Below are 24,403 nucleotides of genomic sequence, written 5' to 3'. Positions count from 1 at the left end.
TGGGAGGTCCTTAAACTGATAGTGGGTTCTTCCGACGACGAACCGTAGAAATCTTTTGTGTCGCTGACGCATCGGGATATGGAAGTATGCGCCCTGAAGGTCTAGCGCCGACAAATAGTCTCCCGGTTGTATCGAACGGATCACTTCTTGGAGTGTAAGCATCTTGAATTTTAGATTCTTGAGCAGTTTGAGAGCTCGTAGATCTAGAATGGGACACCATTTTCCATTGGTTTCTTGACGACAAAGTAACGGGAGTACACTCCGTCCTCCTTCTGCCACCGGGACCAGTTCTATAGCCCCTTTCTGCAGCATAAGCGTCACCTCTTGCATTAGTATTTGAAGGTGGGGCTGCGTCGAGAACACCGGTGGAATGCGTGGTGGCTTGTCCTTGAACTGTAGAGAATGGCCCAGATGTATTGTGTCCAAAACCCATTGGTCTGTTATGCGCGCCCACTCGTCGACGGGACGAGACACTGCCTCCCAGGACGCCCCGGAAGTTGTCATTGCTGGCTTTTGGCCTGTTTATCCTTCGTCGACGAGTAGGCGCCTCGTCATCTGGAGCTTTGGTAATCTCGGCCTTTGAGTAGCTTGAGCTGCACGTCTGTAGCCTTGGGAAGAGTAGGAGGGCCTTCTGAAACCTCGGTCTCTAGATGATCCAAACCGGGAGTTACCTGATGCTCCTCTGAAGGGACGAAAGGAACGAAAATTCCTACCACTGGAGGGCTCCAAGGGAACGAGCCGTGTCAGAATCTTCTTTCATGCCCTTCAGGGCTTCATCGACTTTCTCCCCAAACAGGTGTTCTCCTTCGCACGGCATCACCATTACCTTATATTGTACCTCTGGTCTGAACATCGTGCACTTAAGCCAGGCTTGCCTTCGTAACACTACGCCATTGTTAATTTGCTTAAAGCCTGATTCCGCCAGGTCGACAGCAATGTTAATGGAATGATTGGAGCCCTCTTCTCCCTCACGTACGAGCAGCATGGCAGACTTCCTGTGTTCCTCCAGCAGATGGTCCAAGATAGGAGGTAGTCGATGCCACATTTCCCTATCATACCTGGCCATAATAGCCAGGGAGTTGGCTGCTTTAACTGTAGTCGCTCCAACCGATAGCACTTTCTTTCCAAAAGCATCTTGTCTCCTGGCTTCGTTGTCCGGCGGTGTCGTGCATTTGTGTTGCGACCTTGCCTTTCTGGCCGCCGCAGCGGATACCACTGATTCCGGCGAAGGTTGAGACGTCAAGCACTTGGGAGTCGATTCCGGAGCCTTGAATTTCTTTTCCAATCGACCTTTTACTGCCGGTTCTGAAAAAGGGTGACGTATGGTTTTCAGTCCCTCCTGCCAGACATGGTCTAAAATGGGGATAGCAAATATCGCCTTTCTTCTCTTGCCCATATGATCGAACAGAAAACAATCTTTTTCCCTTCTTCTGGGACTAGGCCAAACTCCGCACATGCCTTACCCATCATGGCATGGAAAGCACCCACATCAGGTGGTGATGGCTGTGCCGGACTCTTCGGAGTTTCCATCTCCGCTTCAGAGTCCCATGTAGGGTCCCTTGAGGGGGATAACGAGATGTCTGAACCCGACCCTTCACGTTCCGACTGACAGTTCTCCTTCCTGTGGACGAGAACGATCTTCATCAACCGGGTAAGCGGTAGGAATTCTGGATGGAGGACGAGGAGCCGGGCCTGGCTTGTCGACGACTGGCGAGGCTTGTAGCGCTGTCGGGACAAGCTGAGGTAACAGAGTGTCCAACTGCTCCAACAGCTTCTGTAATGTGTTCAACACCTCCAGGGACAGAACAGCCTGGGGATTCAGTAAGGAAGAGGTAACTGGAATGGCACTTCCACTAAAGAGCGACCCCGAACCAGTTGGTTGTAGTCCCAGATCGGTTGGATGTGCGACCGGATCACGGTCATCCTGCGCCGACGAGATGGAGAAAGTCGCTTCTGGTTGCAGCAAGGCCTCAGGCGGGATCGGGTCAAAAACCTCCGGTTGCCATCCCACTGACGGGGCCACCGTCGACGACGACATCTTTTCCATAGGCTCCGTTTGACCTGACGAAATAGTCGTCAGAAGAGCCGTCGCCGAAGACAAATCAGGCGTCGACGACCGGATCGTCGATGGTCTGTGGAGCAGGGCCTAGAGGCGTTCGCGGTTTTTGGCCTCGGCTTGTGGGACGAGGACTCTCGACTCGAGGTAGACTTACGACGGTCTCCTGAGGAGGATTTCGATGAGTCTTCTCTCCTTTTTAGATGAGGCGGAGGAAGACGAAGCCTTATGTGAAGAGGACGACTCCTCAGGATGTTTCTCCGAGGGGCGTTTTTCAGATGAGCGCGATTTCTTCGCCGGGGGCTCCGCCGACCCTGATCGACGAGGGGGGACAGGAGACAGATCTCGAGGCTGTAGAGCCTACCTCCGATGCTGGGTACGCACCCGCTCCGTCATTGAGCCAAGTAACCAGGCGCCTGTTGCGGTCTTTTAGGGTCTTTTGTGAGAAGCCTTGACAGATCTCACACGTGTCCGCCTTATGAGGGTGAAGGCAGTAAATACAGTCCATATGGCAGTCTCCTTCATATACTTTAAGACCGCATGTAGCACACGGACGAAAGAACGCCTTTCCAGCAAACAGTCGAAGCAGAAATAGAAGAAGACACAACCTAATAAAATAGTAGCTACTTGAGGTAATCCCACTACTTTGGTAGATGGTTGAAATCTGAGGGAGCCGCGGGGGCGGGGCTTCTTATACCTCTACGTCCTAATGGCGCAGGCGGCCCAAAACGACAGATAGGACACATGGAAAAGGTCTATATAATTTACTGAGGATTCCCAGCCTGACGACGGGGAATATTCTAAGCATGTGAATCCATGAAAGATCCAATGCTGGAGAAATATATTAAAAGTCCCTCTGCACTTTCTCTGGAAGGATTTAGAGACCGCCCCCCCCCCCCTCAACCTGGCAGCCGGTAGCTGAACTAGCCTTGGTACCTGTGCTGGTATGAGAACCAGAATGGTACCTCCCGCTCTGCTGTTTCCTTGGAAGGAGTCACTCATGCGGTGTGCTGGAAAAGAGCGGCCATCCCTTGGGTCTTGACTTAGGTCTGACTAAGTCCTTCAAGTCCTCTGGAGAAGACTTCTCGAAGCGCTCCTTCCACCTAGCTAGTCCATTCTTCAGAGCACACGAAAGTGTGTCGCACATGGTACAGCCCTCCCAGCCGTGGTCAGGGCCCAAGGCAGTGGAGGCAAAGAGCGTGGGGATCGGATGTGAAGGAAGAGCCCCTTGCAGGTTGGACACCTGCTGAAGCCCACTGAAGTCGACATGCGCCGAGGAGTAGCGTGGCGCCAGAGGACAGAGTCCCTAATTGATAAAGACAACAAAAAAAAAGCAAGCAAGTATCCAGGGAAGAGCGCAGGGTATTACATGGTCGAAGCAAATCCCCAGAGTGCTGGTGAAATCGGCCCGTTCCTGTCGATGTGGAAAAGGGGACTGAGGAGCGGTGCTGGAGGACGGAGTCAGGGAGTGCATGCTCCCAGGGCCACGCCCCAAGCGCCTCTAAATGTAAAGGGGAAAAAGTTCTCAGGTGAAAAAGGTTGTCTCCCGTCCCTAGCGAGCCCATGCAGTATGGAGGAAAGGGGAAATGGGACGGGACGTAAGAGTACCATAAGAAGTTGCTCAGATAAACTTGTGGTAGCACCCATAGCTGCCAGAGGTTGCTGGATCACTTCCCTCATAAGATCCAAGCACGAGGGGTAAATGCAAGCTGTTCAGATGAAATCCATCAATACAAGTAGCCAAGTAACAGTTACACTCAAGGCTTCAGTTATAAATAGTTATCAGTTTTACATGAGCATTCTTTAAAAAGGAAATTATTTGTAACAATTCAAGTAACTTTTGGCAATACTTTTCAGAATTAGTCAAGCTGGTTAATAGTCTGGATATGCACAAACCACTTCTACACCCTGAAGTGACTTAAATTACAAGGATAGTATTTGCATTTATATATCACAACAATATACTTTGTAGACCCCGAGTTGCAGAAAGGAAGGGTTAAGGAAAATAAGGTTAGAACAGTTTCTTTAAAGGTCTGGCCAACTGAATCCTCCAATGAAGTCTAGGTAAGCCTTCCCCAGCAGTAACAGTATTCAACAAGCTACAACCTATGGAGGAACAAGTAAGACCAAAGTCAATGGATTTAGAAGAGTGCCTTTAGAGAGCCAGGACAGCCAAAGTCATTTGGACCAAGTCTATAGTTCTGATGCACTTCTTGGATAAAAGTCTTTCATAAAGTCAGATTGTTCAAACAAAATCACTGAAGACACACAAGCAGTTAGGCCTGTGCAAAGGGATGTTGAATCAACTCAAAGTTAAGCAACTGAAAATCTCAAGCGAGACAGCACGACTTAAGGCAAGAAGGTAAGTACCCCTGAGCCCAAACAGTACACCTTTGTTTTGAAGAAGAGTGGTCCAGCTGGGTGTGGTCTTGCTACAGCTATGCAGACCCAGGTTCCTGAGCCTCAGTCGTGGTGACAAGAGGGAGGCCGCCTGGAGGGCTCCTGCGGCAGTACTCAGAACGGTTGTCGGCAGATACGGGCTCTTCCATTCAGCGGCACTTTGCGGTTTCAGCGCTTCACAAACAGCACTGATGCAGAACAAATCTGATTGAACTTTCCATGCTCCCTTGCACTCGACACTCAACCGCTGGCATTGGGCTTCTACGGCAACGGAGAGGCACAGCAAGTCAGGGATTGCACCAATGTGGAGTTTGACTCTGGGTTAGTTGGGCCCACTAACCCAAGGGGAGAAGTCGTCCCTTCCAGAGCTTCTCGGTCGACTCGAAAAAGGTCAGCACAGCAGCAGGGCTTCACCAGGCAATTCAAGGCCCAGGAGGTTTGCAGCAGGCTTATCTTCAAGGTTTCTTCATCAGATGTTTCTTCCAGTGGTCAAATGGCCTGTAGTCCCAAGAACCTTGCCTTTTAAGCATGGTATCCTGTTCATGCACAGCTGATGCTGTCAATCACACAGCAGGGCGGCTGTCCTTGGAGGACAGCCAACCAACAAATCAGGATTAGTTTCATTCAGGCACACCTAGAGACAAGTACAGGGGAGTTTCGAGACCCTCCCTCACATCCTGTACTTCCAGACACTGGAGCCAGGGGCGGGCTTCAGGGCTGAAGCCTGCCAAAGGCAAGACATAAAAAGGGCTCAAACCGGTCTCAACGTACAGAGAAAAAGCCAAGAAAGACCTCAAACAGAAAATGGGGAAAAAATACAACAGGGGCCATTTTGACAAAATGGTCACCCACTGGTGTATTACTTCAGCTGAGGGTTCAACCTGTGGAAGAAACGCACAATGGTAGGAAAAGGTAAACCACTGCCACCAGCCATTTAATGTAGGGAGGGTAACAAAAGAATGTTACAAGAGAAAGTAGGATAAGGGGCTACCAAGTAACCCCCAGCACTCCACATAATCTGGTGTGTGCTGGACATACAAAGAAAAGGTAAGCAAAATCAATTTCACTTTACTATTCTTGGGAACTGTAGTTCACCCAAGAAAATGTATTTAGACCTTAATAGAAATCCAAAGGATTTCTCAGTGACGCTGCACTGAAGGTGCTGTGCGTCACAACCCAAAAAAAGCAGATGCCTAGGGAGTTGATCAGACTCCAAAAATAGTGAAAAAGTTATCCAAATTAGTGAAAAAACATGAGTGAGAAAAAAGGTCCCACTCACCCAGAAGTTAAAAAAGTCCCAAGTCCAGCAAAAGAGTTGGTGGACTCTAAGGTGGGGGGAATTAAGCACTCAAATGAATTCCCCAACAGTGGCCAACACTGCCCTGCAAGCTTGATCAGAAAGAACACACCTCTTTTGCACGAACCACATTAAGAATGAATCGGAGCTTCCCCATGTCATGCCAATCCCCCTGCATCACCATATCCATGCCGTCTGATGTTCAAAGTTAAGTGTCTCAGATAATCTTGTGTCTGAAAGCAAAGAAGGCTCAAAACTGCCTCCCACAACTGGCAGTAGTTTATGTGTGAGCAGTGGCTTGGTAGGGGTTTTGGTGGAAACGCCACCCTTCACCAAGGACCAGCACAAATGGACTAAGGTGGCACTTCTGAAAACGTTTGGGAGAGTTGACAGTTAATGGAAAAAGTGGAGATGTGCTCAAGTCAGAGAGACAGACAACATGTTTCTAGGGGGTTTATTAAAGAAATAAAAACCTGAACTAGCCCATGACTCAGATTAGGTTGCCCATTTTCAACAAGGCTAGTCAGGCTGTCTTCCATACATTATTTTCTCTGTCCAAAAGTTGCATCTTTTTAAGTTCTGGAAAGCTCACGACTTTCCTTTTCTCCTCTTCCTTCCCTCTCCCGTGCCAACGTTCTCTGCCGCTGCAACTGGGGCCTGATCCCTTCAGAGTCACACAGGGGCCAGACCAACCCGCTACCAGTCACCCCCCTTCCCCCTAGCATCCCTTTCGGTCACTTGCCCTTGAGCCCTCTTCCCTGGAATACCCCTAACCTGGTCCCCCCCTGTCCTCTGCACCCATCCTCCCCCCTTTCCCCTGGCACTTGCTGCCTTGGCCCACCCAGCACTTGCCCGCCATTCCTCACTCTTTGGGCACCCCACTACTGCACTTCTCCCTCGAACACTTCCCCCTGCACTTACCTCCTTGTCTTGCACAGTAGGTTTGTCACAAGGCCAATGTAACTTTGTTCTACTTCTTTCCCATGTTCCTTCCCTTCCCACCAACTTGTCTTGTGGCGCCTGCAAACACTTGTGTATAGGCGCCATACAAATGTCCAATTAATAAAAATAAGTGGACTCTCCCTGGTTCTTTGTCTCAGGCCCCGGACTGGTAAACATATGCAAAGTTCAGTTCTCAAGTCTTTTCCTGCTCCTGGAAAGGGTATTGGGCTCCCGTGTAAACGGTCACAACAGTTCCAAGAGTTCTTACACTTACAAGTGGTTGGTATGCAAACATTGCTTGCCTTCTCAAAGTAAGTCTATTCTCTGCTGATGGGATGGATTACTACATGTATCGCTTCTAGTTCTGTTTACACTCTTTGGGCCTTCAAGCCACTGGCTTTTTGGGTTGATTTCACTTCCTGGGGAAGCCCAGTCATTTTCTCGTAGGCTGGTCAGCCGGTCAGGCTTTAGGATTCTTGTGCAAGGTTTTCCCCAGTCTGACCTGTTCTCACTGGTAGCCGTTCAAGGGACTCTTATTTACTCCTGCCTGGGGTATTCTAACTTTCGTCATCTCGTGGGTCTTAGTTCTCTGGGCCCTCTCCTTCCTGGGATGCTCTCATTAGTAACCCCCTCGTGGCTTATTTGCAGATTTGGCCCCTTGCAGGCCCTTCACATTAGCCCATAGTGGGCTTCTTTGTTGCGCCCGAGACCATGTACTGGTTTGCTTGCATGGTGGGGAAGGCAGCTGCGATTCAGACTTCCTCGCTGTCGGACAGACAGTGCCTGTTTACTGCCGTCTCCCAGGGACAAGACTTCAGCTTCTGGTTTCCAGTAGGCCAGGAAGCTGCACCTGCCGCATTTCTTCCTTTGCTCAGGCAGCTCTAGGCTTTGTGCCTTAGCCCTCCGCTCAGCAGCATTACACAGGGCCTCTGTGCATCAAGTCTGCAATGTGGTCCTGGATCCAGTTTGCTGAGGGATAGCATCTCTCCTCTGGGCGCCGATAGACAGCCTTGTTCCAGCCAACGATTGGCGCTCCTCCGCTGGTTGGCCCCAAGCCTTTTCAGTTCCCTCCAGGTACTGAAAGGCCACAATTGGGCTTCAGGTGGGGCAACATAAACAAAGTCAGAAAACAAGCCAAACCCTTTTAAAGTGCTCTGCTCCTTATCTCACGGTTCTACTGCCATATATCCTGCAAAGATGGGAGAGTCTGGACATAACACATCGCTGCTGGGAATGCCTTGTCCCCAAAGGGGTGATGGGACCAACCCCAGTGAGACCCTGCTTGCCCTGTCCCCTAGTAAGTAGATAAGTGGCCTCACCTAGCTCAAAATGGGGTGGCTCCCCTTGGGGAGCAGGGACGAATTCCCTGAATGTGTATCAAAGTTTGTGGAAGAGCATGGATTAGACTTGCAGACAAGACTGCCAACTGTCAATTGTTGGCTACAGTGCCCTGAATAGACAAGTGTGCCAATGAACTTCTAGCATAATCCTGGTCTACATTCTTGTACTACATCAAGCTAAATGCCTTTCTTCCCAAAAACCTAGCTTTTTTAAAAATAAAATGTTGGAGTTTTCACTGCTTAGTTAGCCAGTAGACGAGATGGTTTGCCTACGACAAAAAGATGGCTGCACTGCAAGAAGATTAGCACGTCCTATTGTAGGTCAGGAGACCTCCAGAAGAACCTCGTTAGGGAGCATAAAGTAGAGTATAGTACACAGAAGACCCATCCCAGATTAGTGACTCCCTCTTAAGTCACGTCACTGGAGTAAAAAAAAAAACAAAAAAAAAAAAACACAATCACACCCCAGCCGTGGACTGACCACTTCCTCATTAATTTCCACCTATCATTCAACAAGATGCTCAGGATTGAAAATATAATGGCACCATCGGTGCCCACTAGATCCAGAAAAAAAAAAAAAAAAAAAAAAAAAAAAAACACACCTAAAAATCTTACCCCTACTCCTACCAACCATCAATGCCCTGCCAACAGATTCTGACCCAGATACCATGGTCAAAATATACAACACCACCATGGCCATTGCCATGGACACTGTTGCCCCACTGAAGAATTGTAAAAGTAAACAATCCCACCTCAATACTTGGTTCACCCCCCCCAATCTAAAAGAACTGATTGGTAAAAAGGAAGCTTGAAACTGTATGGAGACACCGCCCCACAGCTGAAAACAAACGATGCGCTACTAACTACAAGAAAACAATCATTCAAGCTAAAAAAGACGTCTATGATAGAATCTCCAACGCGTGCTCCAATACAAAGTAATTATTTGCAATCCTGTGAACTTGAATCTCCCATACCACCACCCGATAATGTACCCAAAGACAAGCAATGGTGCACCAATATCCAAAACGCCCTCGCAAATAAAGTGAAAATATTACAATCCAAAATTACCCTAAAAAAAGCCTCGCTCCCTATCGGAGAAACTCCCAGTACGCCCACACCCACGACTACTCCCAATCGTAGCTTAACACCTTTCATATTCGCTAAAGTTTCTACTCATGAAACTGAAAAAAATAATTGCCTCACTAAAACCCTCAAACTGCAAAGGTGATTACTGCCCCGCCCAGATAATTAAGAATGCCGCCAGAGACCTAGCCTCATTCGTCACCAAACTTAACGCCTCCTTCTCATCTAGCACAGTCCCAAGCAGTTTAAAAGAGTCCTGGGTTCTGTAGGGGAGGAGTGGTCCAAAAGACCCCCCCTTGCCTGCACCTCCACCCCAGGTGAGGGCCATGGCTCATCGGGCGTTCCCTCCTTACCACCAGGGCCCAGGTGGTGGATGGCTCACCTGCTGTAGACATTGCCCGCACGTATTGAATTTAGTTAGGCCTCAGAAATCATTTTGTCAACTAAAGATGGTGTGAGCTCAGCGCACTGTAGCGGGGCCCCCACCTTTGGGAAGTTTGTTATCCCTGTCGCCGCGGCACCCTGGCAGATCCGCTGCGAGCCCGTTCCCACGAACAAGACGGACATGAACTAGCATAATACACTAACATTGTAACAGTTCGCCTTCCGCAGTGTATCATCGGTCCCAGCATGACCCGGCCAGCAGGCCTGGGCAATGAAAATAACAGTAAAATGGTCCTCAGATGGCAGAAAATCTCTACATATTAGTGCCAGGACCACTTGCAAAGTATGCGTTTCTCCACAAAATCTCATATTACAAAAGCCCGTAAAATGTATGAACATAAGAAAGCATGCTTCCACGATATAAGCAATGGCGAGCCCACACCACTGCAGTTGGGTGCTAATAACAAAGGAGCGTTCCTGGGATCCATTTGTTACGTGTATCACTGGGAAACCTACACTCCATGGTTTTGCGCCATAACCAAACTAATGCTGCTAGAGTACACGAGAAGACGAATGTAACCATACTGTGGACTCATGTGAAGGATGCGCGAGAATGCACTCGTCATGTGTGTATGTCTAAGCCCCTTATGTGCCACCACCGTCACGTACAGTGGCGGGTTATTTTCTATGTACTCCACCAACCCGATTACTACCTCACTTACTGCAAATGTATATGCATGTAACTAAATACTGTAGTTGTTAAAACATAGTGTACGAATACGGTGCTCAGACTGGCTATAATCAAGACACATCCAGCAGAGTTTAAATGCATGTTCTAAAGTGATTTGAATAAGTATTATAGAGTGTTCAAATGTTTGTGATGTTTTTACCTAAAATCGGCAACACACGAGGGAGATACCTTTGTGAATGCGTGCAAGGCCATTCCCCCTCCCACCCTGCGAAGGCTGCCAAGACATTAGAACAGAGGCCCGCGCTGCGCTTCCCCCACCTCCCCCAACCAGACTGGAGCCGCTTCAAAGATTTGTAGCCCCCTCTGCAGCACCCAAGGCCGCGGCCCGCCACCTACATTATTTACAGCACAGCAGTAAACCTCCGCCTGAACACACACTTCCAAAGGCGCCCCCTCGTAAACCCCACAACCCACCGGATTATGGCCCTGTGCAATCAGGACACCCAATACTTTGACAACACACAGCGGCACATCCATAACAACTTCTAACAAGGCAGGAAGACCCGTACCGCCCGTCCCAGGCCCTGAAGCTTAGCACCTCGACCTATGGCCCCGGTCAACAGGACACTGGTAACCATGTCCTGACGTATTACCATCAGACCCTTCATAAGGTGCATTCCTCCTGTGTTGCATTAACCTGTAGAATAACCTATTGGAAGATTTACTAAAGGAGATAATATTGCAATGACTGAATGACTGCGGTGTGCATGGCCAAGGGCAAATAAGTCAGGAAAAGACCTTCATCTCTGACACTGGCCGCGATGGCACAACGACACCGCCCGGATGAACTCAGCCAACCCGCCAGGCCCAGCCCAACCCACGAGGCTGACCAGTGACGTCGTCCAGCCAAGGCCAACCACCTCGCAGCAGCACCTATAGCTAGTCATCGCCACCCAATCCCATTGAACTTGTGCCCCCTATAGTATGTAGGTTCTTATGACGAATTTTGTAAATATATACGCCTGTCTTTGCTATTGTCAGACAGAGCGCTCTCGGAGTTTGCAGAGTTCTTTGCATGCCCTATTCTGATTGATAAACTCCCATTTAAGCTCACCCGCACTCTGTCTTGGCTTTATTCCCGACTTGGGAGAGTCCTTTACTGTCTCTCATTGCGGGGAGGATCGTGCTGGTTGGGGACGCTTGCCTTCAGTTCTCCCCCTGCTAAAAAAACAAACCCTGGACCCCTCCGTCCCCACCAACTATAGGCCCATCACCACGGTCCCCTTCCTCCTGAAGATAATCGACAGTGGCCTATATCCAAATTCAAAAATACCTGGAGACTAACCAACTCCTTGGCACTCATCAATCTGGCTTCAGACCTCAGCACGGCACTGAGACCGCACTTCTAGATCTCAAAGCCCAAATTGGCGAACTCAACGACAAAGGAAACACAGCTATGCTACTCCTCCTTGATCTGTCGGCGGCCTTTGACCTAATGGACCACGCAGTACTTTGCAAACACCTAGCGTCAGCCGCCCACTTCTCATGTGAAGCTATAGCCTGGGTTCAATCCTCTCGACAATAGAAGTATGCAAGTCTTCTCCACCGACCCTATCCAGACAACATGAGAGTCCCACAGGGATCCTGTGTCTCGCCAACGATGTACAATATCTTTACTAAACCTCTATTCGACAAATTGGACAGACTGGGTGCCACCTACACAAATTATGCAGACACTCAGATCCTCATCCCCTTTCGGGCAATTTCGCTACAGATACAGCTTTAGTAAATAAAATGTACATCCTCATTCAGGCATGGATGGCAACCCATGGCCTCTGTCTGAATGGAGAAAAAACAGATCCTCATTCTAGGCTCACCTAACAACTTTAAAAAACTCGACTCCAACTACAGCTCCTTCAATATCGACGGTAATATAATCCCCGTCGCCAAAGAGGTGAAGACCCTTGGTTTCCACTTGGACTCCACCTTGTCCTTAAAGAAACAAGTGAACTCCCTGGCCTCATCCACTGCCTACACTGGCCAACTCAAAGCATGCAGACCCTTCCTCTCACCAGCTAGCTGCATTATCCTAGCCAATGCACTGATCCTCTCAAAACTGGATTACTGCAACGCACTTTATGCAGGCGCTAACAAATACATCGATAAGCTCCAAACCCTGCAAAACAACGTGCTCAGAATGGCCTTGAACATCCCAGTCAGAGCACATTTCAAATGCGCGTAGAAACTACAACTGGCTAAAAATCAGCACTAGGATCACCTTCAAAATTGTCACACTAACATTCAAATGCCTGAACAATGCTGCCCCCCCCCCCCCAATACCTCCGGGACAGAATAATAAGAAACCTCTCCACGACCAACCAGAACAGCCAACTCCTTCTGCCTCCAAACCCCAAGATTCTGACAAAACAGGAGGCAATAGCTTCCCTGTGCAAGCAGCTCAGTACTGGAATGCCCTACCAGTTGAACTAAGATGGGATCAGTCCTACAACAGTTTCAGGCACCATACCCGCACCTGGCTCCGTCGTAATGACCTTTGAAACCTGAGCCCTTGTGCATTGTGTACTGATACCATACGCACCTATCCACTCTCATGTAAAATGTAGATAATGCATCTCCTGTTTATAATATGTACCTATATGTAAAGTAAAGAATGTATATAAATTACTGTATATAACATAATACCAACATGTGATAACACTGTAACCACGTTCTAAGTATTCTTGTTATTCTGCACGCCCAGCTACCCAAGGGTTTTCTGGTGCCCTATAAATAAACAAATGAACTTTCTCTTCAACACAAAGTCGATGAATTTCAATGGGAAGGCTAAAAATCTCTTTGCACCGCTAAAGTGTTGATAAAAGTGCCCAATGAGAAAGTGCACCACAGGGCGCAAATACACCATCTTCAGGCCCAAGTCACAGTAGGCAGGTGCTGCAGATCGGTGTCAAGGAGCAACTTTAACATGGCATGCACCTTTTAAAATCTCAGATTAAACACTGCTTGTAAAAAAACTAGCAGAGCAAAAAAGCACAACTGCTGGCGATGCCCCTAGTGCCTTTCGCACAAAGTAAAGAACTTGAGGCTGGGTGCATGGAAGAATCCTGGAGCAGTGATTATTCACCAGCATTGTGCCTTTCCCTTTGTAAAATGCTGCTCCTGATCGTGCTCCAAACCTCTAGCACAGAATTAGCAGAAGCATGGACTAAAGGGGGCCGAATGTAGGCTTATTCACAAATCTACATGCTTAAGAAAAGGCATGCAAAAGAGACCTGAAATTATCTTTAGTCTAGAATTGCATTGAAAAGGCACCTTTGGATTGACCATATATGATTGCACAGCTAAACTGGCTATGGCAGCTTGCCTAGCTAACATACACATTCTAGTTAAATGTCAAAGACCCATAACCGTAAATTCAATGTCACCCATCTGAATCGCAATACCTTCATTTGATTGAGCAGTCAATTATGAACCTGTGCCTCATTGTCAGAATGTCATGTATCGATTGGCTCTGTTCTTCAATAGTGTCATAAAACAGATGTATGCACAGGCTGGCTCCATCGCTTCAGTCCCATGTTTGGCACCTGGTAGCATGTAATCAGTCCCCTACAGCTCTCTACAACAGTTCTGTCCTTAGCCAAAATCTGGCATAGTGCACCCATTCTCTGCCTGCTGCCCTTCTAATAACTATTATAGTCCATTACATCAATGTCTTGAGACCAATCTTTACCAACAATTAGCTTATCCTAACTGGAACCTTAAGGAGATAAAAACATGGCTCTACAACTCTGCACACAAGATAACCACCCAGGACTGGCCATCCATAAGACCCAAATAGATCTGTGGGCGGTGGATTGGGGTAACCGTAAAACTACAGAAGAGAAGCACTCCCCTACCCCACCGACCAACCTACCAAAATGCAAAACAACCAGAGGGGAAGCTAAAGACTAGCCCCAAACACAGGCACACCACAAACCCTCCTTCACCACAAATACTACTCTTCTGACATTTTCTTCCCTACTCTTGCCATCACCCTTACCCCTAAAAACCAATCCATATGCCCACCTCCAACACCCTTCTAAATTTCACCTTTCCACCATAACGGAAAAACACCCAGATGATGGCAGAGGCCTAGTCAAGACCAGAGACAGATCAATCTATGAACGAAACTCCCGTTTTAGTTCCACTTCACTCCCCAACATTACTGGGTAACACTACACTTCAGTATTTTGGATCTCCAGTCAGGATAGCCTATCCCCCAAATGACACCAGCTAAAATCGAATACACCAGCACACAGGAACGGGGTACTTTAGACATGCAGCCATGAAAACATGATTTGCAAATGCCTATTCTGCTATCCCACCGAGAGACCTACACTTATTGCTGAGCCATGTGCAGAAAGGCCAAGCGGGGGCGCTTTACAAGACGGCATCCATTTGGATAATAAAAAAATTCTCGCCCATGGGTGATCAGCTCCATGCCATTTCTACTCTTGCTAGCAGGAGGTAAAAATGTAGAATCATAGCTGGCTACTCACATTTAATGCAACTACAGCAGCAGCATGTCACTTTTAAAGATCAGTACATAAGACAGGCACATTAGGAGAAGTCTTGAGTGTTTATCAATTGCACCAGTAAACATCTTCTCTGGTTCTCCATGTTAAACGTAGATTTATTCATTTGCATTTGTTGAGCGCACAGCAGACGGAGGATGAAGACTCAATATCAGTCTTTTCTAGTGACAGATGTGCATGCTCTCTTCATTTATTGAATATGATCATGACCTTCATACTTGTTCCATGGCTTCAAGCATAGTCAATCTGTATCATGTCAGCCAAGACAGTGGCCTTTAAGTTAAATAAACATCAATCTGCACAAAACAGCTGGAATCTTCTCCATGCACGGTACACAGCTATATAAATTATCAAACAAGTTAACATGTTTTCATAATCCATTTTTACTTTGCATCACCCCCTAAAGTCTTAATTCCCAAGCACGTGTGGTGCTAAAAACGAACACACAATGGATTTTCAAGTAAGCTGTCAAAGTGCTTAAAGGCTCTTCATGCAGGTGCTGCAAATTGTGAACGTACATTGAACACATACATTTGTTATAGGGCATAATGGTAGGTCACCCAAGCAGCCTATTATATGGATCTTAATATAGCCTGGAGGCCAAGGATATATTTTATGTTTATTTATACCACACACCGCTACCATTTTCATCGCCTCCAGGTGATCATATACAAGGGATTCCGACCCACATTCCAAATGTAAATCCACAGAAAACCTTTCTGGTTAGAAATTGGATGGGACTGGATGCAAACTCCTTTGCCCATTACATGAATCGTAGGTAAAATTGTGCAGCAACCTTTGGAAACTGCTGTACTGCCCTGGATGCATACGAAGAAAAGCAACATAACTAATCATTACCAAATGTTCCATTATATCCTATGATTTTGAAAACTGCCCACTCTCAGAGTGGAAGTTTCCAGATGTGGCAACAAACTTTGCAGAGATGGCTCCAACAATTAGGTTTTCTTCCTGAAGTAAAGCACATATTCCCAGAATGGGATTTCATTTAGCGCAGAGGTGGCCAGAGCAGCGCCCGCCCCCAAGTACACAATCTTGCATCCAGGTTTTACCATCAGACAAGGGAGACAAAGCCTGAAATGAAATACACAATAAGCATCCAAGATGTACCTGCAAATGTTGAAGATCATCTTCTTGAATGTTCTGTGATAAATTGTATACCTAGAATGAAAGAAATAGTTTTAAAAGATTTAGGACTCACTATGCCACATCTTCCCAGTGAGCGAATAGATGGTGTGTTCCTTGCTGTAGTTTTTTTGTAAAATATTTCACCGCCGTAACTAGTGTTCGAGAAAGGAACGCAGGGCAAAACACATCCCAAACAATACAACATATTTCACTATGGGATTGTAATTTACCTCAATTAAATTTAGGGATAGAATCAGTGTTTACATTGGTCATTTCAGTCAATTCAATACATCCTTAAAATTTTTTTTTTTTTTTAAAAAATAACGAAAAAAAAGAAATTACTTTCCTGTGGTAACGTTCTTGACTGGATGTTCTGGCCACATATTCCTCATCTTTGATATATTCATGTCTGCTTGCAACTGGCTTTGGATTTTGTTTTCATAGTGTCGAGCGTCATGCAGCGTCAAATCTTGGTCCTAGATGGTCTCCGTAGCGTCCCTCGCAACAGCAACACTGGTATATTGTAGCAAGCAAGCTGACTGTTCTCAGTTCTTAGTTTTTTCCTCCTTTAATTAACATGCTGTGTCACAGGAGGACTAGGCAAGATGGGATGGATGGGAGGGCTATGAGGAACATCCAGTTGAATAATAAGGTTACTCACCGTAGAGACCACCTTACTCCTAGTCCATAGTCCCCTTTCCTCCATACTTGTGGGACATTCCTCCATCCTGTGGGACGGGACCAGAGAGCTTTGTAAAAAAAACACATCACATTTTCCAAAAATGTGTCCATGCTCTTTACGCGGGATACTGCATGCGGCCGTAACCCCGCCCTCCTTAGCTCCGCCCAGCGCATCGCCCATCAGTCCTTTTCTATCGCCAGGTCAGAGACCTTTAAGCAATAATAGAGGAACCTTAGAGGGGACGGCGGGCAGGCGTATGGAGGAAAAGGGACTATGACTAGAAGTAAGGTGGTCACTACGGTGAGTAACCTTATTATACTCCTACGTCCCATCCCCTTTCCTCCATACTTATGGGAGATTCCGAAACTGTGGGTGGATGAAAACCCCCTACTGAAAAAGGTTTAGCACAGCCTGGCCAAACTGAGCATCAGATCTGGAGCTCAAGTCCAAACAGTAGTGTTTACAACAAGCTGATGGGTAGGCCCAGGTAGCCGCTTTCGCGATGGTCTCCCAGGGGACATACTTTTGAAAGGCAACAGCAGCTGCCTTGCCCCATTGCAGGTGCGCATGAATCCCTTTAGGAGGTTGGAGCCCCTGAACAGTGTAAAACTCCATAATACAGGCAGCAATCCATCTGGAGACAGTCACTTTGGAGGCCTGTTTACCCTGTGGATTACCGAAGGTCACCAATAGTTAAGAACTCTTAAATTCAGATGTTCTGTCCAGATAGAATTTAAGAGCTCTTCTAACATCCAGGCAATGCAAAAACCTCTTGACTTCCGAAGCTGGGTTTTGGAAGAAAACTGTCAAGGAAATACTGATTTAGATGAAAATCAGAAACCACTTTGGCAGGAAAGAAGGGTTCATACTCCGGACAACCTTATCCTTGTGGAAAACCAAGAAGGGATGCTCCACCGACAAAGCCTGGAGCTCACTCACACGTCTTGCCGAAGTCCCGGCGACTAAGGAGGACACTTTCCACAAAAGGTGCTCAAGACCTACTGTAGCCATTGGCTCAAAAGGCTTATGGCACAAGGCTATAAGGACCACGTTCAGATCCCATGTCGGGTGCGGTTTGTGAACAGGAGGGTAAAGACGCATTAGACCCGCAAAGTGCCTTTTAATCACTGGATTTGATAGTGAAAAAGAGCACTGGTCTGTAGATAAGTAGGCAGCAACAGCCGAAAGAGAAGTCCTGCATGAGAGGACATGGATGCCCGACTCTGCTAGATGAGAGACGAAGGACAGCACTGTGTCGATCGTAGCCATCCTGGAGTCCAGTTGTTTGGCTAAGCACCAGTGGCAGAACCAAAGCCATTTGCCCTTGTAATGAGACCTCGTCGAGGGCTTCCTGAATAATACGCATGTTATCAGCAGACAGGTTGAGAAGCTCTAAAGATCTGCACTCAGGTACGTGTGCTCATCCAGTGGAGAGTTAATTTGTCTGATGGCGAGGGAGTCTTTGGCGATGATCCCCACACCACCTCCTTTGTTGTTGGTTCTGTCCTTGTGGAGTATAGTATATCCAGGTGGGAGTGCAAGATTGATGGAGGGGCCCGAGACTTCATGTAACCATGTTTCAGTGAGAATGTCTAGGTCCGTGAGCAGGTCGTGAATCTCAGTGGCATGGGCTGGGAGCGAGTGTTAATCATGGCACCGTTAAGTTGCGTGGAGGGGGCAAGAGTTGTGGAAGCAGTTTTGATCGGGCCTTGATCTGGAGGAGTTTTTGCCAGATGGCGCTTTATGACTAGGCATGGTAGGAGGAGGCATCATGCTTGGGTTTGGGCTCGGCTGGTCTATGGCTTGAGCGGGCTCCTAAGAGTTGGTTTCTCAGGAGGGTGGGCCTGGGTTGCAAGCTAGGCTTGGATGGGGCTCTGCGCCGTGAGAACTTTTGGCTGGTACGTTGCTCGATGGTGTGGATTGTTTGATGGAATGGGTAGAACGGGTAGGTGTAGAGTTACGTGGGCTGTGGGGGCACAGAAGGATGGCAAGAAGGGTGTCGGGGATATACCTTTAGCATGCAGTTGTGTGAAGTTTGTAATAGAGTGGCGAGGGGGGGGCTTCTGGTGTGGGGGATTGCTCCTAGAGCCTGGTGCAGTGATTGGGGTGAGCATGATGTGGGGTGTGGCACCTGGGCGTCTGACTGGGGGGGTGTTGTCTAGGAGTATTGAGGAATGGCTGTGCGGAGGGTGATGCTGTGGCAGTGACGAGACTGGTGGGAGGTACAGTCATGGGCATAAGGCGGCGGGTGACTGGCAATGCTAACAATGCAATGCTAGGTATGGGCATATGACAGGCAGTTATGGTCACCTATAGCATTCGAATTTGAGTAACAGGCGATTGTAACGGGGTAATAAGCAGGAACAGATCATAATGCAGAAAATTGATCAAATGTGATAATGCATGTCATACAGGTATCGGCAGGTTGCACAGATATGTGGGAGAAGGCGGGGCTGAGGGATGACGGCATGAGGAACAGTCATTCCACTTTTGCTGGAGCACCGTGAAGTGGTTAGACAGTCACAGGTGGGTGTTGCAAGGTCAGCTGTTAAGCTGATGTGATATAGCTCAGTAATAGTAAATATATGGCGCGGTTACAATTTTTTCGCTCGTAAACTGGAGAATGCATATCCGAGAAGGCTCACCGGGTAGCAGCTTACACTGTGGCGAAGGTTGAGGCGGTGAGGCAGCGATGGGGCGTAGAGGTTCGCAAAGGTGTATCCTGCCAGGCTGCTGGAGGTTGGCCCGCGTGAGGGGCAGCTTGACTGGTCCCTGGCACTGTAGCCACCCAGACAGAGCTAGCCTTTGGTGGGGCCTTCGGTGCACATAGGGGCAGGCAACCTATCGGTGTGTGCTGGTTGCGGTGTTGAGCGTTGCCTAGCAACAGGGAGCTCAAGACGATGGCCATTTTGCAAAGGTCGATTCAAGTGGAAAACAGCATCAGTAGCACAAAGGCTACTCTTGAAATAACGTGGTAGTGCAAAATAAAGCCACGGTACTGGTAGCTGGTAAGATGACTAAATTCGCTTCAAATTTCAGGTCATGCGTTGCCGTAGCTGGGGGCTTCTGCTTACCCAGACTAAGTCAAAATACACCAACAATGCACAAATAAAGGGGGGCTCTACCCAATTTTTAATTTTGAAATTCAGCTCCTCTAATAGAGACTGAGCAGGCTTCTTTTCAGTGGACATTGTGTTAAGGCAATCCTACTTTCCTACAGTGTTGAGCAAACTCGAGGGGACCCACATTTGTTCATTCTAATGACTTCAAAAAGGTCCACCTAAGACCTATTCAAAACCTTGGGTCAAACGAATAAAATACTTCTGATGGAGTAATGCTTCAAAGGCTTATGGTTAAATGAGGGTCTAGCCAGGATTCATCATGATAGTACAGCCAAGACCCTGCGCTCAATCTAGTTACAAGATGCAGGGCAGCCTTTTGCTGCCCAATGGGTCTTTCTCCCATTTAACCAACAAGTATAGGTTTGGTATGACCATGGCCCTTATTCACAGACGCAGCATTTATTTAGAAATAAAACAGGAAGTTGCTGTACACCCACAGTTTTAGTGACCCCAAGAGTCAACCTAAAGAGCAGAGGGCCATATCAGTATTATCGGGCGATATTAACATCAACTTATTCAGGAATGGAACAAGAGGTCATCAGATGAAACAATTTTCCCTGAATCGGACAATGCTTCAGCACCGGGACACAGCCTAGTTTTAGTTTCCAGGGCCAATTTGGCAACTTCATTAAGTAGTACATTACAAATTCTGCTTCCATTAATATATACTGTAACGTCCACATTGGATCTTCCTGAACAACCCGCATGTCTGCCTGCAGTGTCACAGGCCTGGTGTGATCTTGGTGCTTATGCTTTTAGGTGTCCTAGATTGGACGACTATTGGAGTAAATGAGTCATGAAAAATTAGGTCAGATTTTCTAGCATTTGATTTCATGCTGAAACGAAGGAATTTATAGTTGGGGATGTGTACCATTTTTAATTGCTTGACTACTTACACGACGAAGATTGAAGGATACCAATATGGTTTAATGAATCACAGGAAAAGGTCTTCAGAGAGAAAATATTTTCATAGAGGAAACAATGCAGAAACTACAGATAAATTGGGGCCAACTATTAGATGTCATGAAGACTTGGTGTAGCCCTTTGAATAACTTTGGAATTTTCTTTTGTGATTTCTTTTCCTATGTCCATTTTTAAAGTAGCATGATTGATTCAGAACGGTTTTCTTCTTGCAATGACCACAACATTGAAGGTGTTGCTTTTGTCACCAACTACTTACAGCATTGTCATTTGGCATGCACTTTAAGACTAATAAATTAAAGGCGTTCATAGAGTGCGCAGGTGATAGAAGTGAGACAGCGAGGAATAGTGTTAGGCAGTGGAAATAAGCAAAAAAACAAGACTGGTGTGACCATCAGCAGCTGGTAATCCTTCAAATAGGAGGGCCATGAATAGTTACCAAAACTATTCAAAGCTTGCTTAAATTACCCAAGCGAGTTCTGCAGGAAGGGAGACTGAGGCAACTGGTGTGCAGAGGACAGCAACATCCAAGAAAATGATAAGTGCACAACAGTGTATATCTATCACATTTTGTATCTGAACATTCTTGTGCATTTGCCCCTTGTGATTTATGTGCACGTCCTTGGCTTGTCCAACCCAGTGTAGACCTCAACTAGCTGGTATTTAACCAACAGCTCAGCGTTGAACTCAATTTTAATTTGATGCCAGATCACCTAAAATCTGTTTGACCCATTAACTACTGTTTAGTCACTTTGTGAAAATACTGGTCAAGTTAATTTTAAAAATGAATTCAGAAAGGAACAAGTTACTTACCTGTAACTGTTCTCCAGCATGGGTCTGGCATGGATTCACATGCTCATGAATATTCCCCGTCAGGCTGGGAATCCTCAGTAAAGAAGAAAAAAAAAAAAAATATCAGTTTTGTTTCTGATCAATCTTAGTACTAACCAATCACTGGTCTCTGGGTCATACTGCCCCCAGCCAATGACTGCCCTCTCCATAAGCCCCGCCCCTGGCAGCCATCCTCAGATTTGGTAGCACGTAAAGTGGCAGTATGACCAAGTGAAGAGCCGCAGAGGGGTAGGAGTGAGGGTTTGCATGTGAATCCATGCCAGACCCATGCTGGAGAACAGTTACAGGTAAGTAACTTGTTCCTTCTCCAGCATGGGGTCTGGCATGGATTCACATGCTCATGAATATAAGAATACATAGCATTACACGCATGCACAACCAAGTGAGGTGGCAAGGCTCAACACTAAGCATTACATAAACTCAACATTAAGCAACACTTACCTCCTCACCAGGCCCACCTTTAGGCGAACAGGTTGCGCAGCTCTGCTTGGCTGACTATGGACTCCTCCCTGGAATTCCAGGCGACACAGTAGAATCTCGTGAAGGTGCGCGTCGACCTCCACGTAGCAGCCCTGCAGATGTCCAGCATGGGCACACCAGACAGGAACGCCGTGGTAGAAGCGATAGCTCTGGTAGAATGGGCTCTCGTACAGGCCGGGCAAAGGTCGGTTTGCCAACCGATGACAGTGCATGATGCAGCAGGAGAGCCATCTGGAAATGGAAGCCTTCGAGAGAGCTTTCCCTTGGTTCACAGTTCCAAAGTTCAAACAGCTGTGATGTCTTCCGAAAACTCTTCGTTCGGTCCACGTAGAACTTCAGCGCTCTAGCTACATCCAGCGAGTGCAAAGTCCTCTCGGCCGGCGACAAAGGCAACAGGAAGAAAACTGGTAACACCAAGGGCTTGTTGGGATGGAAGTCTGACGGCACCTTGGTCATGAAGGAGGGTTGCGTCCTCAGCAACACCCTTGTCTCGTGGAAAGTCAAGTATGGAGGCTTGCAGGATGGGGCCTGAATCTCTCCCACGCGTCGTGCAGAGGTGATGGCCACAAGGAACGCGGTCTTCCACGACAGGAACTTCAACGGAGCCGAATGCAAAGGCTCGAATGGCGGGCCCATGAGCCTGGTCAGCACCATGTTGAGCTCCCACGCCGGGGCTGGAGCCTTCACTGGCGGGAACGATCGGAACAGTCCTTTCATAAACTCCTTCACCAGGCGATGAGACCACAGGGATGACCGTCCTGCAGTTCTGGTATATCGGGAAATTGCTGCCAGATGTATCTTGATGGAAGCATGAGCTAGTCCAGCTTTTGCCAGCGACAGTAAGTACGGTAGCACTTGAGGGGCTGTATTCCGTAGAGGGTTAATCTGTGCACGGCACCAGACAGAGAACCTCTTTCACTTGTGTCCGAAGCACTTGAGAGTTGAGGACGCCTGGCCTTTGCAAGAACCTCTCTGCAGTCTGCCGCAATATCGTACCCTCCAAACTCTAGTGCTGCAGGAGCCAGGTCAGCGACTCCGGGTCGTGATGAAGGATGGCGCCTCCTTCCCTGGAGAGAAGATCTGCGTCCGTTGACAGTTTGACTGGTGGGGACGCTGACAAGTCCAGAAGGTCCGGGAACCAGATCTGCCTCGGCCACGCCGGTGCGACGAGGATCATCCTGCACTGGGACCTCTTGAGCTGGTTGATGAGTCTCAGTAGCAAAGGCAACGCATACAGGAACAGGCCGTCCCAGGGGAACGAGAAAGCATTGCCCATGCTCCTCGGCTGGGGAAACCTGCTGGCGAACCTCTGGCACTTGAAGTTCGTCGCCGTCGCAAACTGGTCGATCTGGGGTTTGCCCCCATCGTTGAGTCGATGTACTTTATTCTGCCGCAGTGTCCACTCGTGGCACGAGCACAGCTCCCTGCTGAGCGAGTCAGCGATTGTCTTTGTTCCTGCCAGATGAAAGGGTACCAGAAACATCCCCTGGGCAACGGCCCAGTGCCACAGATCCTGGGCTTTCTTGGACAGGGCTGGGGATCTTGTTCTTCCCTGCTTCCGGAGGTAGAACATCATGGTGGTGTTGTCAAAGATCCTCACCACCTTGCCCTTGAGGGACGGAAGAAACGACCCGAGGGCCCAGAACACCGCTCAGAGCTCCAGTATGTTGATGTTGAGCGTCCTCTCCTTCGGGAGCCAGAGGCCTCTCGCGTGAAGAGCTCCAGTGTGCGCTCCCCACCCCTCCAGGGAGGCATCCGTCGTCACCTGGTGTGCTGGGGTCTGAAAGTCTGTGGCCGCTGCGAGATGCGCATGGGTGCCCCAACACCGAATCGCTTGGCGGAATACCTCGTTGAGCGAGATCTTGTCCTCGAAGCTGCCCGTCGCTTGCATCCAACGGGCGTCGAGGAACTCCTGCAGAGGGTGCATCCGAAGCCTGCACAGGCGCACCAGGTAGATGCATGAGGACATCATCCCAAGAAGGGACTTGATGGACCTCACCCTGGCCACGTCCATGGCCAGCAGACGCTGCACCTTGTCCAGGATTGCCTTCGTCCTTTCCTCCGACGGTGATGCCATTCGCGCTACTGTTTCGAGCCTGGCTCCCAGAAACAGTGCGATCTGCGACAGAGCCCGGTGGGATTTGGGGAAGTTGATGAAGAATCCCAGGTCCGTGAGCAGCCGGACGGTCTTCGCTGTGTGCTCGACGGTGAGCTCCCTTGTTCTTGCTCGGACGAGCCAATCGTCCAGGTAGGGGTAGACGTGGATCCCCTGCAGGCGCAGCCGCGCCGCCACTGGCGCTAGGCACTTGAATACCCTGGGCGCCGACTTCAATCCGAATGGGAGGGCCTTGAACTGGTAGTGCCGTCCCTGGACCACGAACCTGAGAAACTGTTTGTCCTTTTAGTATGGGGATG

The 24,403-nt window shown here is 48.2% G+C and overlaps 1 protein-coding gene across 3 annotated transcripts in view; it reads right to left on the bottom strand.

Annotated features, from left to right (window-relative positions):
- Positions 1-24,403, bottom strand: part of ATL2 (atlastin GTPase 2) — an 822,570-nt gene that overhangs the window by 420,566 nt on the left and 377,601 nt on the right. For all 3 annotated transcript variants that reach the window (XM_069607814.1, XM_069607813.1, XM_069607815.1), the window contains one exon: positions 15,914-15,964. In XM_069607814.1, the coding sequence (XP_069463915.1) occupies positions 15,914-15,964 (51 nt within the window). The remainder of the gene's footprint in view (positions 1-15,913; positions 15,965-24,403) is intronic.

The sequence above is a fragment of the Ambystoma mexicanum genome, chromosome 4q (assembly GCF_040938575.1).
Source record: "Ambystoma mexicanum isolate Mex_15411 chromosome 4q, UKY_AmexF1_1, whole genome shotgun sequence".
NCBI classification, from domain to species: Eukaryota; Metazoa; Chordata; class Amphibia; order Caudata; family Ambystomatidae; genus Ambystoma; species Ambystoma mexicanum.
This window is presented reverse-complemented; position numbering and strand designations above follow the sequence as displayed.